Source organism: Procambarus clarkii, chromosome 13 (genome assembly GCF_040958095.1).
Source record: "Procambarus clarkii isolate CNS0578487 chromosome 13, FALCON_Pclarkii_2.0, whole genome shotgun sequence".
NCBI lineage: Eukaryota > Metazoa > Arthropoda > Malacostraca > Decapoda > Cambaridae > Procambarus > Procambarus clarkii.
The window spans coordinates 25,950,992-25,969,343 of record NC_091162.1 but is presented as its reverse complement, the minus strand read 5'-3'; the positions used below and the strand labels follow the sequence as shown (position 1 = coordinate 25,969,343).

The 18,352-nt window shown below is 46.2% G+C and overlaps 1 protein-coding gene across 1 annotated transcript in view; it reads right to left on the bottom strand.

Annotated features, from left to right (window-relative positions):
• Positions 1-1,701: 1,701 nt before the first annotated feature.
• Positions 1,702-18,352, bottom strand: part of LOC123757358 (plasma serine protease inhibitor) — a 37,887-nt gene continuing 21,236 nt past the window's right edge. The window contains exons 3-6 of the mRNA XM_045740925.2: positions 17,540-17,997; positions 13,280-13,506; positions 5,438-5,588; positions 1,702-4,699 (exon numbers count right to left, since the gene is read on the bottom strand). Coding sequence (XP_045596881.2) covers positions 4,566-4,699; positions 5,438-5,588; positions 13,280-13,506; positions 17,540-17,997 — 970 coding nt within the window. The 3' untranslated portion in view covers positions 1,702-4,565. The remainder of the gene's footprint in view (positions 4,700-5,437; positions 5,589-13,279; positions 13,507-17,539; positions 17,998-18,352) is intronic.

Sequence of the window (18,352 nt, the reverse complement as noted above, 5' to 3'; positions counted from 1 at the left end):
AGTAGCTACACTAAGTGGAAAAACCTTCGTAAGTTCATTCCGGGATTTAAGTGTGGTTTCGACCACTCGTAGCTTTACGTAAACTGGATATAAGTCCTTTTTTCTCTACTACATAACACTGGGATCGATTTATGATATTGGAACATGACCAAAATATTATAGCTGGTGAATCTAGTGAAGAGGAGTCCTTCGTGTTAGTTATATATGCATTCTCTGCTTGAAACTTGAAGTAAATATATGTTTGATGATAGTAGAATTAGTTTTATAATAGCAAGATATTATACCCGTAGTAATTAAGTAAATAGAACACTGGTGAACATGAAATATGAGAGAAGGTGATGAGCCCTGCCTGATGGGATCATTTTCTATCACCAAATGCCCCTGTTCACCTAGTAGTAAGGGTGTACCTTAGCTATACATACCCATTTCTAATTTATTTAGTTTGGTTTTATTTTGAAATTAAATCTGGGTGAGACATAAAATAAAAATATGCTGCACAAATGATGTTAGGTAAGGAGAAGGGTAAAAATGTCAAAAACTATATTCATTGAATACTTAAAGCTATAATTATGACTATATAGACTATTAAAAAAGAGAGAGGGAAGTAGGGGTCCAAGACCTCTTCCTGCTATACAATTTGGGTGTGGAACAAGTAATTATCAAAAGAAGGCACCATGCCGGGAAGGCTATGTAGCAGTAAGGCAGTGAGGTGATGCAGCTACTTATTTGAGAAATGCTTATTTTATTTACCTTATAAGCTGAGGCAACTTATTTTATTTGAGGAATACTCAGCTGATTCCTCTACATTTAGCATGGAACAAATTTGTGTCCAAGACCTCTTCCTGTTACACAATTTAGCTGTGTGTAACCAAACTAGAAGTGCTCTACAAATCAAGGGACCCAGAATGTGGAATGACCTCCCGAATCATGTCAAAGGTTGTACCTCTCTCAACCAGTTTAAGAGTTAAACCAAGTACTGCCTAATTAACTCCATGTAACCTAACTTACCTCCTAAATGTCAACCCATGTCTTGCTATTTTTTAAACAACGCTGTTCACCAACATGTGCAATTGCTGATTTATGCTATGTTAACCCCCCCTTTTGTATTTTTTATTCCTTCTTTCAACACAATTTATACCTAATCCCGATAACTATTAAGTTTTAGTCTGTGCTTTTTTCCCCACACCTTGCCCGAAATGCTATGAGCATTAGTGGCTTTAGGTATTGTATGTACTAGCTCTGTCTATAAATCCAACATTATGTTTGTAAATCAACTGTATGTACTTTTCCTTGAATAAAATGTATTTATTATTTATTTTTTAATCAGTAAGTATTAAAAGAAGGCACCAAACTGGGAAGGCTATGTAGCACCATTGTGTGTAACAATAAACCAAATTTTTTTTTAACAAATAATGCACCTGTATGGTAAAACAAATCCTGTCAGCTGTAAAAATATTGATGCAGTTATTTAAATGAAAAATATAATGAAAGAAATATTACTGGTTTATTTTTATCCTATCTTTTTGTACTGTACAGTATATCCAAGGAAAGGAAAAATTGAGACATAATGCACAATTTAATGAATGATTAGCAGTTCAAAAGAAATATGACTATTACATATCAATATGAGATCTTAATGATCCATGGTCAACATGATTTAATAAGGATAATACAGTACTGAATTTGTAATAATACAAACTATAATTTAAAATCTTTATTACTGATTTTTTTATTAAGAAGATTAGGTATACACAGCAATGTGCTGCTACCCTATTCTATATGGAATATTACACAGTGTAGATAAAAAACTAGCTGTAAGTTTATCTAATACTCCCATCTCACAGGATGGTTAGACATACTGTACATGGAATCAATTTAGAAAATACTATACCAGCCTCAATACAAGAAACAAATCAACTCTGACTAAACAGCTCTTCGCGATTTTCACAAGAGGTAAGCACTGAATCATGGAAACATTATATTTTAATTACTCCTACCAGTTTCTACAAGACTCCTCTCAAACAATGTATTTTTATACATGTTTAGGTATACACAACAATGTGCTGCTTCCCTATTCTGTATTAAGGACCACACAGTGTAGATCAAAAACCAGCTACAAGCTCACCCCACATCCTCACCTCACAGGATGGCCAGTCATACATGGAATTAGGAGAGAACAAAATACTTAATGCTGATCTATTAGCCTCCACTGGCAAAATCTGGGTGCAGCACAAGAATATCTTCCAATATTCCTGAGTGTATGAAGTAATTACAGAGCTCAAAATACCTCATACCATTTGGTATGAAGTCACTGATAACAGGGCAATCACAGATATAGTGTTGGAGAGTATGTTCTCTCAAGTAGGACTGAAAACAGATGTTTTTTTTCCACCAAGAGGGGTATAAACCCATGGAACCGCCTACCCGCGGAAGCCGTAAAAGCCAAATTCCAGCTAAAAAATATGTGTCCTCATAGCCATCCTCCTACCACCGTAACCAGCAATGGGAAGCGGCTCTGGTGAGGTTGCGTATTGGCCATACACGCTTAAATCACGGTCACTTAATGGAGCGCCGCCCTACTCCTTATTGTCTAAATTGCATTGTCCCTCTTACGGTCGTGCATATCCTTGTTGAATGTCCTGACTTCCAGGACGAGCGTGTGTCTTGTATTGTTTCCGACCGTCCTTCGAGGTCGATTGTCCCTCGATAGAATTCTTGGTGAATTGCATACTTTTGATATCATTCGCCTTATGCGTTTCTGTTCTCGTGTTAGCATCCTTTGTGATATTTAGCGCCCTCTGATTATCCCGCACATTTGATGGGGCTACATAGCCTTCCTGGTTCGGTGTCTCCTTTAGATAATTACTTACTTACTTACCACCCAATAACTTGGGTATAACATATTTCATTCTGCACAATTTATCGTTTTACTTCATTTACAATACAATTAACAAATAAATTATAATAACAAATAAGTAACGATAACATATAAATTACAAAAACAAATATATCGCAATATAACAAATCACAATAACACAAATAAATCACAATAGACAAGGAATATCACAATACAACAGCACAACGAAACAATAAATAATAAGATATTACACTTGGTAAAAGTGCGTTATAAACATGCATTATAAACACGCCTACGTAGTTAAGTGTAACAAGGAAAATCGTTCCAACTCCATTGAATTCTTAAGTGTTAAATTTGGCCTTATAAAGATGTGGATGGAGGTGGCTTCCAGGAGTTCTTCTTTCAGTGCAGTTCAGTTTCTTTGCTTTTGTTTTTTTGACCACCCATGCAGAGTAGTAGCATTTCCTGACATTTCTTCGACTCATTTGCGTTTTTATCTTACGTCTATTTTCCTTTCATTCAATTTAAGGAGTTTGTACTTGCTAACCTAATCTATTTCCCTCGATATCTTGTATGAACTGATATCTTGTATGAACTAATATCTTGTATGAACTAATATCTTGTATGAACTAATATCTTGTATGAACTGATATCTTGTATGAACTGATATCTTGTATGAACTAATATCTTGTATGAACTAATATCTTGTATGAACTAATATCTTGTATGAACTGATATCTTGTATGAACTGATATCTTGTATGAACTCCTTCTATTTTATCTCACTGGTGATGGCAGCCTCCTTGGTGTCCAGTGTGATCGACCATCCTTAGTTATGTGTTTGTGGCGAGGGAGTGTTTATGGTAATGTGAGTGTGACCGTGGTAATGTGTGTGTGATCGTGGTAATGAGAGTGTGACCGTGGTAATGAGAGTGTGACCGTGGTAATGAGAGTGTGTGACCGTGGTAATGTGTGTGTGACCGTGGTAATGTGAGTGTGACCGTGGTAATGAGAGTGTGTGACCGTGGTAATGTGAGTGTGACCGTGGTAATGTGAGTGTGACCGTGGTAATGTGAGTGTGACCGTGGTAATGTGTGTGTGACCGTGGTAATGTGTGTGTGACCGTGGTAATGTGTGTGTGACCGTGGTAATGTGAGTGTGACCGTGGTAATGTGTGTGTGACCGTGGTAATGTGAGTGTGACCGTGGTAATGTGTGTGTGACCGTGGTAATGTGTGTGTGACCGTGGTAATGTGTGTGTGACCGTGGTAATGTGTGTGTGACCGTGGTAATGTGTGTGTGACCGTGGTAATGTGTGTGTGACCGTGGTAATGTGAGTGTGACCGTGGTAATGAGAGTGTGACCGTGGTAATGTGAGGACATACGAGTGTCACGTCCGTTACAGTCTGGAGTACAGTCTGTGATCAGACGTCACAGTCTGTGTCCGTGACCACAAACAGTTCGTAATATAGCAACAAACATCAGTGAATGTCCGTGGTCACAGGTTAATATCGGCCAGTGTCCGTGTCTTACGTCCGTAATAAAGCCATGTCCGCGTCCCGTGTCCGTGGTAAATCAGTGACCAAGGGGGAAGTCATTTTTCCAGTGATCTCGCGGGGACGTCCGTGGTTAGTAGAATGTCATGGAACGACGACAGACGCATACACATGTCCGTAAATTGTTGGTAAGGACGTGAGAGTCCGTGGGTGATTAGGGAGCGTCCGTGGGAGGCCGGTTGAGAACTCCTGTTAGGACGGGGACGTCCATAAGGTTGTCCACAAGGAGGAAGACGAATGGACGGTCGTAGGTGACCTTGGACGGTCCCAGGCGCGTCCCCAGCAGACCTGTGAAGAGAGACAATGAACGCTGCAGTATTGGACGGGAAGAAAGTTAAGGCGTTCACAACTACCTTGTCGACACCAAGCTGACAAGACCCTCTGGCCCAGATGGGCTGAAACTGATACAAGGTGACGCCTTACAAAGACAAGGGGACCCTTACTGAACCCAGGGGACCCTTACTGAACCCAGGGGACCCTTACTGAACCCAGGGGACCCTGACAGAGCCCAGGGGACCCTGACAGAGCCCAGGGGATCCTGACAGAGCCCAGGGGACCCTGACAGAGTCCAGGGGACCCTGACAGAGCCCAGGGGACCCTGACAGAGCCCAGGGGACCCTAGCAGAGCCCAGGGGACCTTGACAGAGCCCATGAGAACCTGACAGAGCCCAGGAGACCCTGACAGAGTCCAGAGGACTCTGACAGAGCCCATGAGACCCTGACAGAGCCCAGGGGACCCTGACAGAGCCCATGAGACCCTGACAGAGCCCATGCGACCCTGACAGAGCCCAGGGGACCCTGACAGAGCCCAGGGGACCCTGACAGAGCCCAGGTGGCCCTGACAGAGCCCAGGGGACTCTGACAGAGCCCATGAGACCCTGACAGAGCCCCAGGAGACCCTGACAGAGTCCAGGGGACCCTGACAGAGCCCAGGAGACCCTGACAGAGTCCAGGGGACCCTGACGGAGCCCAGGGGACCCTAACAGAGCCCACGTGACCTCTGACAGAGCCCAGTGTGAGACGCACCTGTGGCAGCGGCGGCTACGGTGCCCTCCTCTGAGACAGTGACGGTGGCCTGGTGGATGGCGGTGTTGAGCTGGAGGCCGCTGGTGTTGGTGAAGGATCTCAGGTCAGCCGCCCCCGTGAAGATGTCCACCACTCCCAGGTCACTCAGCGCCTGCAGGGGGGGGGAGCACGTCACTCACTGTTACTCTCAGCACCAGTACACGTCACTCACTGTTACTCTCAGCACCTGTACATGTCTCTCACTGTTACTCTCAGCAGTGAGAGTAACTCTCGCTACCAACCTTTGCAATAGGTGACCGGTGTCTGAAAGGCCGGGCCCAGGAGGCGAAGCTCGTCTTGCAGGATTATTTAGGCGAGTATACATTATATCCCCCACCCCACACACACACACTGAGTGTGGGAGCCGGTGGCCGAGCGGACAGCACGCTGGACACGTGATCCTGTGGTCCCGGGTTCGATCCCGGGCGCCGGCGAGAAACGATGGGCAGAGTTTCTTTCACCCTATGCTCCTGTTACCTAGCAGTAAATAGGTACCTGGGAGTTAGTCAGCTGTCACGGGCTGCTTCCTTGAGGGTGTGTGTATGTGGTGTAGAAAAAAAAGTAGTAGTAGAAACAGTTGATTGACAGTTGAGAGGCGGGCCGAAAGAGCAGAGCTCAACCCCTGCAAGCACAACTAAGTGAATACAACTAGGTGAATACAGTTGCATGTGTATGGCTCTGTTGCAAATGCATATGTTGTGTACACACAAAACATTACACACACTCTTGCTGCACAACAAGAAAAACAACAGTGAAGGAACAAGTAATGAAACTGAGGATAGGGGCAGACAAATTCACTACAAACGACATGGAGGTGTGCAATAAGAAATTCCAGGAGGTCTTCACAGTAGAGCAGTGGAAGTCCCAGAGATGGGAGAGGGAATATCTAACAAAACACCACTAGAATTTTTATAACCAGTGGGGAGGTGAGGAAGCATCTGCTAGAGTTGAAAGTGACAAAGTCTATATGCCCAGATAAAATCTCACCATGGATACTGAAGGAAGGAGCAGAAGCTCTGTGCCTGCCACTCTTCATGGTGTATAACAAATCACTGGTAACAGGTGAAATGCCAAAAATTTGGAAGACGGCTAATGTAGTCCCAATATACAAGAAGGAGGATAGACAGGAGGCACTGAACTACAGGCCAGTTTCCCTAACTTGCATACCATGCAAGATGGAGAAGATTGTGCGAAAAAAGCTAGTGGAACATCTGGAGCGAAAGAACTTTGTAACGCAGCATCAACATGGGTTCAGGGATGGCAGGTCCTGCCTCACAGGATTAATTGAATTCTATGACCAGTACAAAAAAAATCAGGCAAGAAAGAGACGGCTGGGCAGACTGCATAGTTTAGGATGTTTCAGAAAGCCTTTGACACAGTACCACACAAGAGACATGTACAAAAGCTGGAGATGCAGGCAGGAGTGAAAGGGAAGGTTCTCCACTGGATAAGGGAGTACCTAAGGAACAGAAGATAGCGAGTCACTATGAGGGGTGAGGTCTCAGATTGGCGAGACGTCACCAGTAGAGTCCCACAGGGATCAGTCCTTGGACCTATACTGTTTCTGATACATGTAAATGATCTCCCAGAGGGTATAAAATCGTTCCTCACAATGTTTGCTGATGATGCAAAAATTATGAGGATTAAGACAGAGGAAGACAGTATGAGGCTACAAGATGACCTAGACAAGATGAAGGAACGGTCCAACAAATGATTACTAAAGTTGAACCCAAGTAAATGAAAGGTAATGAAACTAGGTGGAGGAAATAGGAGGCCAGACACGGAATACCGAATGGGAGATGAAGACCTTCAAGAAACGGACAGAGAGAAAGATCTAGGAGCTGATATCACGCCAAACATGTCTCCTGAAGCCCACATCAAAATAATAACATCGGCGGCGTATGCAAGGCTGGCTAGCATCAGAACTGTCTTCAGAAACCTGTGTAAGGAATCTTGTATACCACGTATGTAGGGCCAATTTTGGAGTATGCGGCCCCAGCATGGAGCACATACCTTGTCAAGCACAAGACGAAACTGGAAAAAGTTCAGACATATGCCACTAGGGTAGTCTCAGAACTAAGAGACATGAGTTACGGGGAAAGGCTGCGTGAAATGCACCTCACGTCGCTGAAAGATAGAAGAGCTCGGGGAGACTTGATCACAACATACAAAATTCTCAGGGGAATTGACAGGGTAGGCAAGGATGGACTATTTAACACGGGTGGTACGCGAACAAGGGGACACAGGTGGAAGTTGAGTACCCAAATGAGCCACATAGTCATTAGAAAGAACTTTTTCAGTGTCATAGTTAGTAAACGGCAAGCACAACTAGGTGAGTACACACACACACACACACACGCACGCACACGTACACACACACACACACACACACACACGCACACGTACACACACACACACAGTTACAAGAGTAACTGGTAGGGTGCTCCAATGAAAAAGGGAGTACCTAAGCAATAGGAAGAAGAGAGTTACAGTGAGACCTCAGATTGGCGTGAAGTTACCAGCGGAGTCCCACAGGGCTCTGTACTCGGTCCTATCCTGTTTCTGATATACGTAAATGATCTCCCAGAGGGTATATACTCATTCCTCTCAATGTTTGCCGATGAGGCCAAAATTATGAGAATCATTAAGTCAGAGGAGGACTGCTTAAGGCTTCAAGAAGACCTGGACAAACTGAAGGAATGGTCCAACAAATGGTTGTTAGAGTTTAACCCGAGGAACCTTGTAAGACCATCACCACTGAACAGAAGTGTTCAAAAAATGGTTTTGATAAAAACGTGCATAGAATGCAACATGAAGGTAGATTACCAACAGAGCTTTCAATGCCAACTCTGTTCAGCAGCCATACACAAAAAATGTGCCAACATGACTAACAATTCAAGGAGAAATGGTCCCAGTGACCACTCTGTGTACTGGCTCTGCAAAAAGGATGATGTAACTTTTTTGAAATTGATGGAAATCCTGGATAAAACTCCCGCCGAAAACAGAGAATTACTAATTAAGGCCTGCATAGCAATTTCTAATGTCTTCAAACAAACTGTACATGACACCAAGGTACAACCAGCTGTAGCACAGAGCTCGGTGGCAGCGGCGCCTGAGCAGGGCGCGGAGTCGGGGATGCCTGAGCAGGGCGCGGAGTCGGGGATGCCTGAGCAGGGCACGGAGTCGGGGACCCCTGAGCAGAGCGCGGTGTCACAGGCACCGGAGCAGAGCGCGGTGTCACAGGCACCGGAGCAGAGCGCGGTGTCACAGGCACCGGAGCAGAGCGCGGTGTCACAGGCACCAGAGCAGAGCGCGGTGTCACAGGCACCGGAGCAGAGCGCGGTGTCACAGGCACCGGAGCAGAGCGCGGTGTCACAGGCACCGGAGCAGGGCACAGTGTCGGGGGCGCCGCAGCAGAGTGCGGTCCCTGGCAGAGGGACACAAACAAAACAAGGCTCCAAAATCTGTTGGTATTACAGATGGGCTACCTGTAAGCATGGGGAATCGGGAAGAATAAATGGAACATGTACACACGATCATCCTAGAAAGTGCAGAAACCTCCTCAATACAGGTAAATGTACCAAAAGCTGTGAATTCTTTCACCCAGAAATTTGCAAGAACTCTTTGGACAGGAAAGAGTGCTTCAATGCTGAATGTCCAGCTTTTCATATAAGAGGTACCAGGCGAATAAAACCGACAGACTACCACTATGAAAACAGCCACTACTCCATCAACCGGGATAATTTTTTAGCAAGAGGAGGAGGAGAAGAATGGCTAAAAATGACCAGACTCTACCACCAACTCGGTCAAATGCTAGAGAGGACGCAAACACAGTGGCCTCCTTACCAGAGCCTCAGATATTAACACCAATTAAAGCATCCAGCACTTCCACTAACACGATAACATCATTTATATTTGCCAACATCCAGGGTATAAAAACACGCAAATCCAACAAAGTTCATTTTATAGATGGTCTCCTTCATGAGGCAAATGCAGTGTTTGCAGCCCTAACGGAAACTCACACAAAGGACTACCTTGATGGTGAAATATGGATCACAGAATACAATCTCTTCAGATGTGATAGGAAACACCGGCTTCAGGGTGGGGTCAGCCTCTACATCAAAGACACACTCATCTGTACTGAGCTGCTAAACACCTCAAATGATATGGTGGAAGTGCTGATAGTCAAAATAGAGATCCTAAATGTAGTTGTTGTCCTTGTATATAAGTCACCGGAGGCAAACCCTCAGCAGTTTAAAGACCAACTAATGAAAATAGAACACTGCTTGGAAAACCTCACAAATCCAGCTCCGAACATCATCCTGCTTGGGGACTTCAACCTACGGCACCTGAAATGGAAGCACCTGGCTAATACAGTAATATCAGAAAGAATACCAGGAAGTAGCCTAAATGAGCAGGCACATGCAAATGACCTGCTACGGATGTGCGATAGGTTTGCCTTAAACCAGCAAATAGTAGAACCAACTAGGAAGGAGAACACGCTGGACCTCATTTTCACTAATAATGATGAGTTGATCGGGAACATAATGATTACAAATACCTGTTACTCAGATCACAACTTAATTGAAGTTCTGACAACCATGGGAAATGGACCTTCAAAACCAGTCCAGATTCCCGGTGGAGGAGATTTCAGCAAATTCAACTTCAAGAATAAACGGATAAACTGGGAGCAAATAAACCAGAACTTCACAGAAATAAACTGGGAAGAACAGCTAGGAAATGCAAACCTGAACCAGTGCCTGGAAAAAATAAGCTCAGTAGCACTAGAAATATGTTCAAACCGCATACCCCTAAGAAAAAAGAGAAAGAGATGCAGATTGGAACGGGAACGTCGTTCCCTATATAGGCGAAGAAAACGAATCGCGGAACAACTTGAGAGTCGCACCCTATCTCAAGAACGGCGTAGAAGGATAGGTAGAGAAATAGAAACAATTGAACTCAAGCTACAAGAATCATACAAAACCCAGGAGAGGCAAAGAGAGCAAAAGGCCATCAGTGAAATAGAGAGAAATCCGAAATATTTTTTCTCCTATGCAAAATCAAGATCAAAAACCACATCTAGTATCGGGCTCCTGCGAAAGGGAGATGGAACTTTCACAGATGACAACAAAGAAATGAGCGAGTTACTGAGGAAGCAGTACGACTCTGTTTTCAGTGAGCCATTAAATGCACTAAAGATTGATAACCCAAATGAATTTTTCATGGATATGATACCAACATCAAATCACATATCAGACGTCGCCCTATCCCCACTAGATTTTGAAGAAGCCATAAACAGTATGCCTATGCACTCTGCACCAGGCCCGGATTCTTGGAACTCCATATTCATCAAGAACTGTAAAAAACCACTATCGCAGGCCCTTCACATTCTGTGGAGACAAAGCCTAGATACTGGCGTTATCCCTGACATACTAAAAACAGCAGAGATAGTACCACTCCATAAAGGAGGAAATAAGGCAGAGGCAAAAAATTACAGACCGATAGCACTAACATCGCACATCATAAAAATTTTTGAGAGAGTGCTAAGGAGTAAGATCACAAAATACATGGAATCACAGCATCTCCATAACCCCGGACAACATGGTTTCAGAACAGGGCGCTCTTGCCTGTCGCAGTTGCTGGACCACTATGATATGGCATTAGATGCTATGGAAGACAAACAAAACGCTGATGTAATTTACACAGATTTCGCAAAAGCTTTTGATAAATGTGACCATGGTGTTATTGCACATAAAATGCGTTCAAAAGGAATTACCGGGAAAATAGGCAGATGGATCTACAATTTCCTGACTGACAGAACCCAATGTGTAATAGTCAACAAAATAAAATCCAGCCCATCAACCGTGAAGAGCTCAGTCCCCCAGGGTACTGTGCTTGCTCCAGTACTTTTTCTCATCCTCATATCGGACATAGACCAGAACACAACCTATAGCACTGTATCATCCTTTGCAGATGACACTAGGATTTTCATGAGAGTTGGCAACATAGAGGACACGGCAAACCTCCAATCAGATGTAGATCAGGTCTTTCTATGGGCTACAGAAAATAATATGGTATTCAACGAGGATAAGTTTCAGCTCATGCGCTACGGAAAAATTGAAAATATAAAAACAGAAACCACGTACAAAACGCAGGCAAATCATAACATAGAACGAAAAGGCAATGTAAAGGACCTGGGTGTACTCATGTCGGAAGACCTTACCTTTAAAGAACACAATAAAGTAGCCGTCGCAACTGCAAGAAAAATGACAGGTTGGATAACAAGAACTTTTCACACTAGAGATGCTATACCGATGATGATACTTTTCAAAACGCTTGTGCTCTCTAGAGTGGAGTACTGCTGCACAATGACAGCCCCTTTCAAAGCTGGAGAAATTGCTGACCTGGAGAGCGTGCTGAGATCCTTTACTGCTAGAATCCACTCAGTAAAACATCTAAACTACTGGGACCGACTAAAGAGCCTAAATCTGTACTCCCTTGAGCGCAGGCGGGAGAGATACATAATAATTTACACGTGGAAAATAATTGAGGGGCTGGTCCCAAACCTGCACACAGAAATAACACCACATGAGACCAGAAGACATGGCAGGATGTGCAGAATACCCCCGTTGAAAAGCAGAGGTGCAACAGGTACTCTGAGAGAGAACTCTATCAACATCAGAGGCCCGAGACTGTTCAACACGCTTCCACTACACATAAGGGGCATAACTGGCAAACCCCTCACAGTGTTCAAGAGAGAACTGGATAAGCACCTCCAAAGGATACCTGATCAACCAGGCTGTGACTCATACGTCAGGCTGCGAGCAGCCGCGTCTAACAGCCTGGTTGATCAGTCCAGCAACCAGGAGGCCTGGTCGACGACCGGGCCGCGGGGACACTAAGCCCCGGAAGCACCTCAAGGTAGCCTCAAGGAGGAAATATAATGTAATGAAGATAGGAGTAGGGAGCAGACCAGATAGAAGGTATCATTTGGGAGAAGAAATTCTTCAAGAATCAGAGAGACTAAAAGATCTGGGGGTTGATATTACGCCAGACCTGTCCCATGAAGCCCATATCAAGAGGATAACATCAGCAGCATATGCCAGGTCTTTAGAAACTTGTTTAAGGAATCATTCAGAACCTTGTATACCACATATGTCAGACCAGTCCTGGAGTATGCGGCTGCAGCATGGAGTCCATACATGGAGCATGGAGTCAAGCATGAGACTCAATTGGAGAAGGTTAAGAGGTTTGCTACCAGACAAGTGCCGAACTGAGGAGCATGAGCTATGCGGAGAGAGTATGGGAATTAAACCTCAGGTCGCTAGAAGACAGAAGAGTTAGGGGGGGACATGATCACGACATACAAGATTCTCAAAGGAATTGACAAAGACAGTTTATTTAACACCAGGGGCACACGCATTATGGGACACAGATGGAAACTGAATGCCCACAAGAGCCATAGAGACTTTAGAAAAAAAAATTGTTTAGTGTCAAATTAGTTGACAAATGGAATGCATTAGACAGTGATGTGGTGGAGGCTGACTCCATACACAGTTTCAAATGTAGATATGATAGAGCCCAATAGGCCTAGTAACCTGTACACCAGTTGATAAAGAGTTCAGAGGCAGGCCCAAAGAGCCGAAGCTTAACCCCTGCAAACACAACTAGGTGAATACACACACATACACACACACACACACACACACACACACACACACACACACACACACACACACACACACACACACACACACACACACACACACACACACACACACACAGGATAACTAAAGAACCAACCTGCTTGAGCAGGTCAGAGATGGAGGAGGTCACGGAGAACTTAGGTAAGGTGATTTCTATTTCAGTGAGAGCCATGAGGCTCCTGGCCTCGAGCAGCCTCCTCCTGCTGAGCTTCTCCACCACCAGCTCCGGCAGCCCCACGTCCACCGCCGGTAGCAGCACCAACAGTGAGAACCCGGACTCGTAGGGCAGCTCCAGCACGGAGGCGTCCAGCGGGGTGCTGTAGGCTGCGGGGATAACAGTCACGGCGTCACTTCACTACTCCAATAACACAACAAAGTAAACAAAAGAGAGAGAGAGGAATTCTTAGACTGTACATTCCTCGATGGTCAGTTGTGATTGAGTGGAGACAACTGACCACCTGACCCTGCATGACTAACCATCCTGTGTGACCGGCGGCTCTTTAGCATCAGAGCTACCGTATTCACTCTCGTGTTCTTGATAATATCCTCATAATGCACCCAGAGTTTGCCAGTGCAGACTACTGATGACGGGGTGCTGTATACGACCAGTCCTGTGTGATGGGGCGTTGTTACATCACGTAGCTACTTCTCAACACCCGCTGTGCTTCCCTTCATATAGTCCAGGGCAGCTCCACAAATGGTCATGAACCTGTATTTGTTAATGGCAAACATCTTAATACTGTCCCACACAAGAGACTCCTCTACAAGCTACAGAAGCACGCTGGAGTACCGGGAAGGTGTAGAGCGAGGGGAGTACCTCTCGGGAGGGGAACAAAAGGTTACAGTGAGATCGGAAACATGAGAGTGGAGACGGTTAACCATTGGTGTCCCACAGGGGTCAGTGTTAGAGGGGTAACGGGTGGTGTCCCACAGGGGTCAGTGTTAGAGGGGTAACGGGTGGTGTCCCACAGGGGTCAGTGTTAGAGGGGTAACGGGTGGTGTCCCACAGGGGTCAGTGTTAGAGGGGTAACGGGTGGTGTCCCACAGGGGTCAGTGTTAGAGGGGTAACCAGTGGTGTCCCACAGGGGTCAGTGTTAGAGGGGTAACCAGTGGTGTCCCACAGGGGTCAGTGTTAGAGGGGTAACGGGTGGTGTCCCACAGGGGTCAGTGTTAGAGGGGTAACCAGTGGTGTCCCACAGGGGTCAGTGTTAGAGGGGTAACCAGTGGTGTCCCACAGGGGTCAGTGTTAGAGGGGTAACCAGTGGTGTCCCATACACAAATGGTCATGAACCTAAGTGTGTTAATGACAAAAATCTTGACACTTCATATCAGTATTCTCTAACGATGCAAAAGTAATGAGAGTAATAACAGTTGGGACACAGGGCGTGACACCGAGCAAGAACCTCACCACACACACTCATCAGGTGGTCTGAGAGTGACTACTCAACTGTAACTCAGGCAAATTCAAGAATTATGAGGTTAGGAGCACGAGTGAGTAACCCCGAACAATAGTACTGAGTAAAGATAAGGCAGATTACTGCGTCAGAAAAAGAGTAATACACGTATATAGACGTACCACCAGAAGCCCATACCAGCACCATGAGGGCAGAGGTACACCTCACCAACACCCACTTGACAACCTACATCACGGCAGCCGACTTTTTCCTCTTATGAAGTTTATTTACTGTTTACTAACAAGGGTTACACTAATAAATGGAGAGTTGTGAAGGGTAGAGAAGGTGGTGAAGGGTAGAGTAGGTGGTGAAGGGTAGAGTAGGTGGTGAAGGGTAGGGAAGGTGGTGAAGGGTAGGGAAGGTGGTGAAGGGTAGAGTAGGTTGTGAAGGGTAGAGAAGGTGGTGAAGGGTAGAGTAGGTTGTGAAGGGTAGAGTAGGTGGTGAAGGGTAGAGTAGGTGGTGAAGGGTAGGGAAGGTGGTGAAGGGTAGAGTAGGTGGTGAAGGGTAGAGTAGGTGGTGAAGGGTAGAGAAGGTGGTGAAGGGTAGAGTAGGTGGTGCAGGGTAGAGTAGGTGGTGAAGGGTAGAGTAGGTGGTGAAGGGTAGAGAAGGTGGTGAAGGGTAGAGTAGGTGGTGAAGGGTAGAGTAGGTGGTGAAGGGTAGAGTAGGTGGTGAAGGGTAGAGTAGGTGGTGAAGGGTAGAGTAGGTGGTGAAGGGTAGGGAAGGTGGTGAAGGGTAGGGAAGGTGGTGAAGGGTAGAGTAGGTGGTGAAGGGTAGAGTAGGTGGTGAAGGGTAGAGTAGAGGTGGTGAAGGGTAGAGTAGAGGTGGTGAAGGGTAGAGTAGAGATGGCGAAGGGTAGAGTAGATGGTGACGGGTAGAGTAGGTGGTGAAGGGTAGTGTAGGTGGTGAAGGGTATAGTAGGTGGTGAAGGGTAGAGTAGGTGGTGAAGGGTAGAGTAGGTGGTGTAGGGTAGAGTAGGTGGTGAAGGGTAGAGTAGGTGGTGAAGGGTAGAGTAGGTGGTGAAGGGTAGAGTAGGTGGTGAAGGGTAGAGTAGGTGGTGAAAGATAGAGTAGGTGGTGAAGGGTAGAGTCGGTGGTGTAGGGTAGAGTAGGTGGTGAAGGGTAGAGTAGGTGGTGAAGGGTAGAGTAGGTGGTGAAGGGTAGAGTAGGTGGTGAAGGGTAGAGTAGGTGGTGTAGGGTAGAGTAGGTGGTGAAGGGTAGAGTAGGTGGTGAAGGGTAGAGTAGGTGGTGAAGGGTAGAGTAGGTGGTGAAAGGTAGAGTAGGTGGTGAAGGGTAGAGTAGGTGGTGTAGGATAGAGTAGGTGGTGAAGGGTAGAGTAGGTGGTGAAGGGTAGAGTAGGTGGTGAAGGGTAGAGTAGGTGGTGAAGGGTAGAGTAGGTGGTGTAGGGTAGAGTAGGTGGTGAAGGGTAGAGTAGGTGGTGAAGGGTAGAGTAGGTGGTGAAGGGTAGAGTAGGTGGTGTAGGGTAGAGTAGGTGGTGAAGGGTAGAGTAGGTGGTGAAGGGTAGAGTAGGTGGTGTAGGGTAGAGTAGGTGGTGAAGGGTAGAGTTGGTGGTGAAGGGTTGAGTAGGTGGTGAAGGGTAGGGAAGGTGGTGAAGGGTAGGGAAGGTGGTGAAGGGTAGGGAAGGTGGTGAAGTGTAGAGTAGGTGGTGAAGGGTAGAGTAAGTGGTGAAGGGTAGAGTAGGTGGTGAAGGGTAGAGTAGGTGGTGAAGTGTAGAATAGGTGGTGAAGTGTAGAGTAGGTGGTGAAGGGTAGAGTAGGTGGTGAAGGGTAGAGTAGGCGGTGAAGGGTAGAGTAGGTGGTGAAGGGTAGAGTAGGCGGTGAAGGGTAGAGTAGGTGGTGAAGGGTAGAGTAGGTGGTGAAGGGTAGAGTAGGCGGTGAAGGGTAGAGTAGGTGGTGAAGGGTAGAGTAGGTGGTGAAGGGTAGGGAAGGTGGTGAAGGGTAGAGTAGGTGGTGAAGGGTAGAGTAGGTGGTGAAGGGAAGACGATGAAGGAGGGGGATGTGTAGGAGAGGGAAGGTGGTAGAGAGTAAGGAAGGAGATGGAGAGGCAGGTTTGTAGAAGGGGAACCCCGCGCTGCCCGGGTAGTTACAGAGATGAAGCAATAGTGTAGATGGTTACAGTGATGAGGATGGTCGTGTGTAGTGTGGATGGTTACAGTGATGAGGATGGTCGTGTGTAGTGTGGATGGTTACAGTGATGAGGATGGTCGTGTGTAGTGTAGATGGCCACAGTGATGAGGATGGTCGTGTGTAGTGTGGATGGCCACAGTGATGAGGATGGTCATGTGTAGTGTGGATGGTTACAGTGATGAGGATGGTCGTGTGTAGTGTAGATGGCTACAGTGATGAGGATGGTCGTGTGTAGTGTGGATGGTTACAGTGATGAGGATGGTCGTGTGTAGTGTAGATGGCTACAGTGATGAGGATGGTCGTGTGTAGTGTGGATGGCCACAGTGATGAGGATGGTCATGTGTAGTGTAGATGGCCACAGTGATGAGGATGGTCGTGTGTAGTGTGGATGGTTACAGTGATGAGGATGGTCGTGTGTAGTGTGGATGGTTACAGTGATGAGGATGGTCGTGTGTAGTGTAGATGGTTACAGTGATGAGGATGGTCGTGTGTAGTGTAGATGGTTACAGTGATGAGGATGGTCGTGTGTAGTGTGGATGGTTACAGTGATGAGGATGGTCGTGTGTAGTGCAGATGACAACACTGCTGCAGGTTGTGTTGAGTGAAGACGAGGCGAGCGCCACCTGAGCAACACCGGGTTTCCCCTTAGTGGTAAACAAGCACATACAGGTGAACAAACTATGACTGCCAAATTCCCCTCATAAACAACAGCCAAGAGAAGAGTGTAGTCCTTAAGACGAGCAAGGAGAGCAGACCTCACCGTAGTTGAACCTGCCCACAGTGGTCATCATGGGCACGAGGCCCAGTGGCCGGTCCGGCGCCGCGTAGAATGTTCTGGTAACGGTGTTCCCGGCGGGGAACTGCGTCTTCCACGCGCCCCTGAAGAACACGGCGTTGAGAAGCACGAAGTCTACGTTGGTCAGTAGTTGTGGCTCCACCAGGCTGGTGATCTCGCCCCTGGTGGCCTGGCTGACGTCCGTGTTGATCCTCTCGGCCGCCTCGACGGGTCTGGAGAAGTCGAGGAGTCTCAGTTCCGGTAGATACGACGTCAGGCAGGTGTTGAGGATCATGTCCTGGGAGAAGTAGGCCTTGTTAGTGCTCTGGAAGGTGGAGGTGCTGCTGCTCCTGCTCCTGCTGGTGTATCCGTTGTTGCTGATCTTGCTGTTAATCCTGACGCCGGAAGGCTTAGCCGTGGTAACTCCTCCTGCTGTTGATAACCTGCCGGGGTTAGAGGTCTCTTAACTACAAACATCTACAGTTAATATACTCTTTTGTCTTAACACTCTGAGACTTATTTCATGAGACAGTTATAGTCTTTCTCGAGGTGTTGTTCACACAAGGAACGTTGCATTAAATTCACCACTATAATTAATATGTATCCGTATTAACATTATACTTTATTCACACATAGAGTAATCACACTCACGTGATGTGTCAATGAGAAAATCCGTAGGAGCCGTGAGGAGGATTCGAAGCTGTGCGGTGGGTATTCTCACGCACACGTCCCAGACAACCAGCTAGGCCACAACATGGTCAGAAGGATTGCAGCCAGGAGTTCTACTAAACACACGAG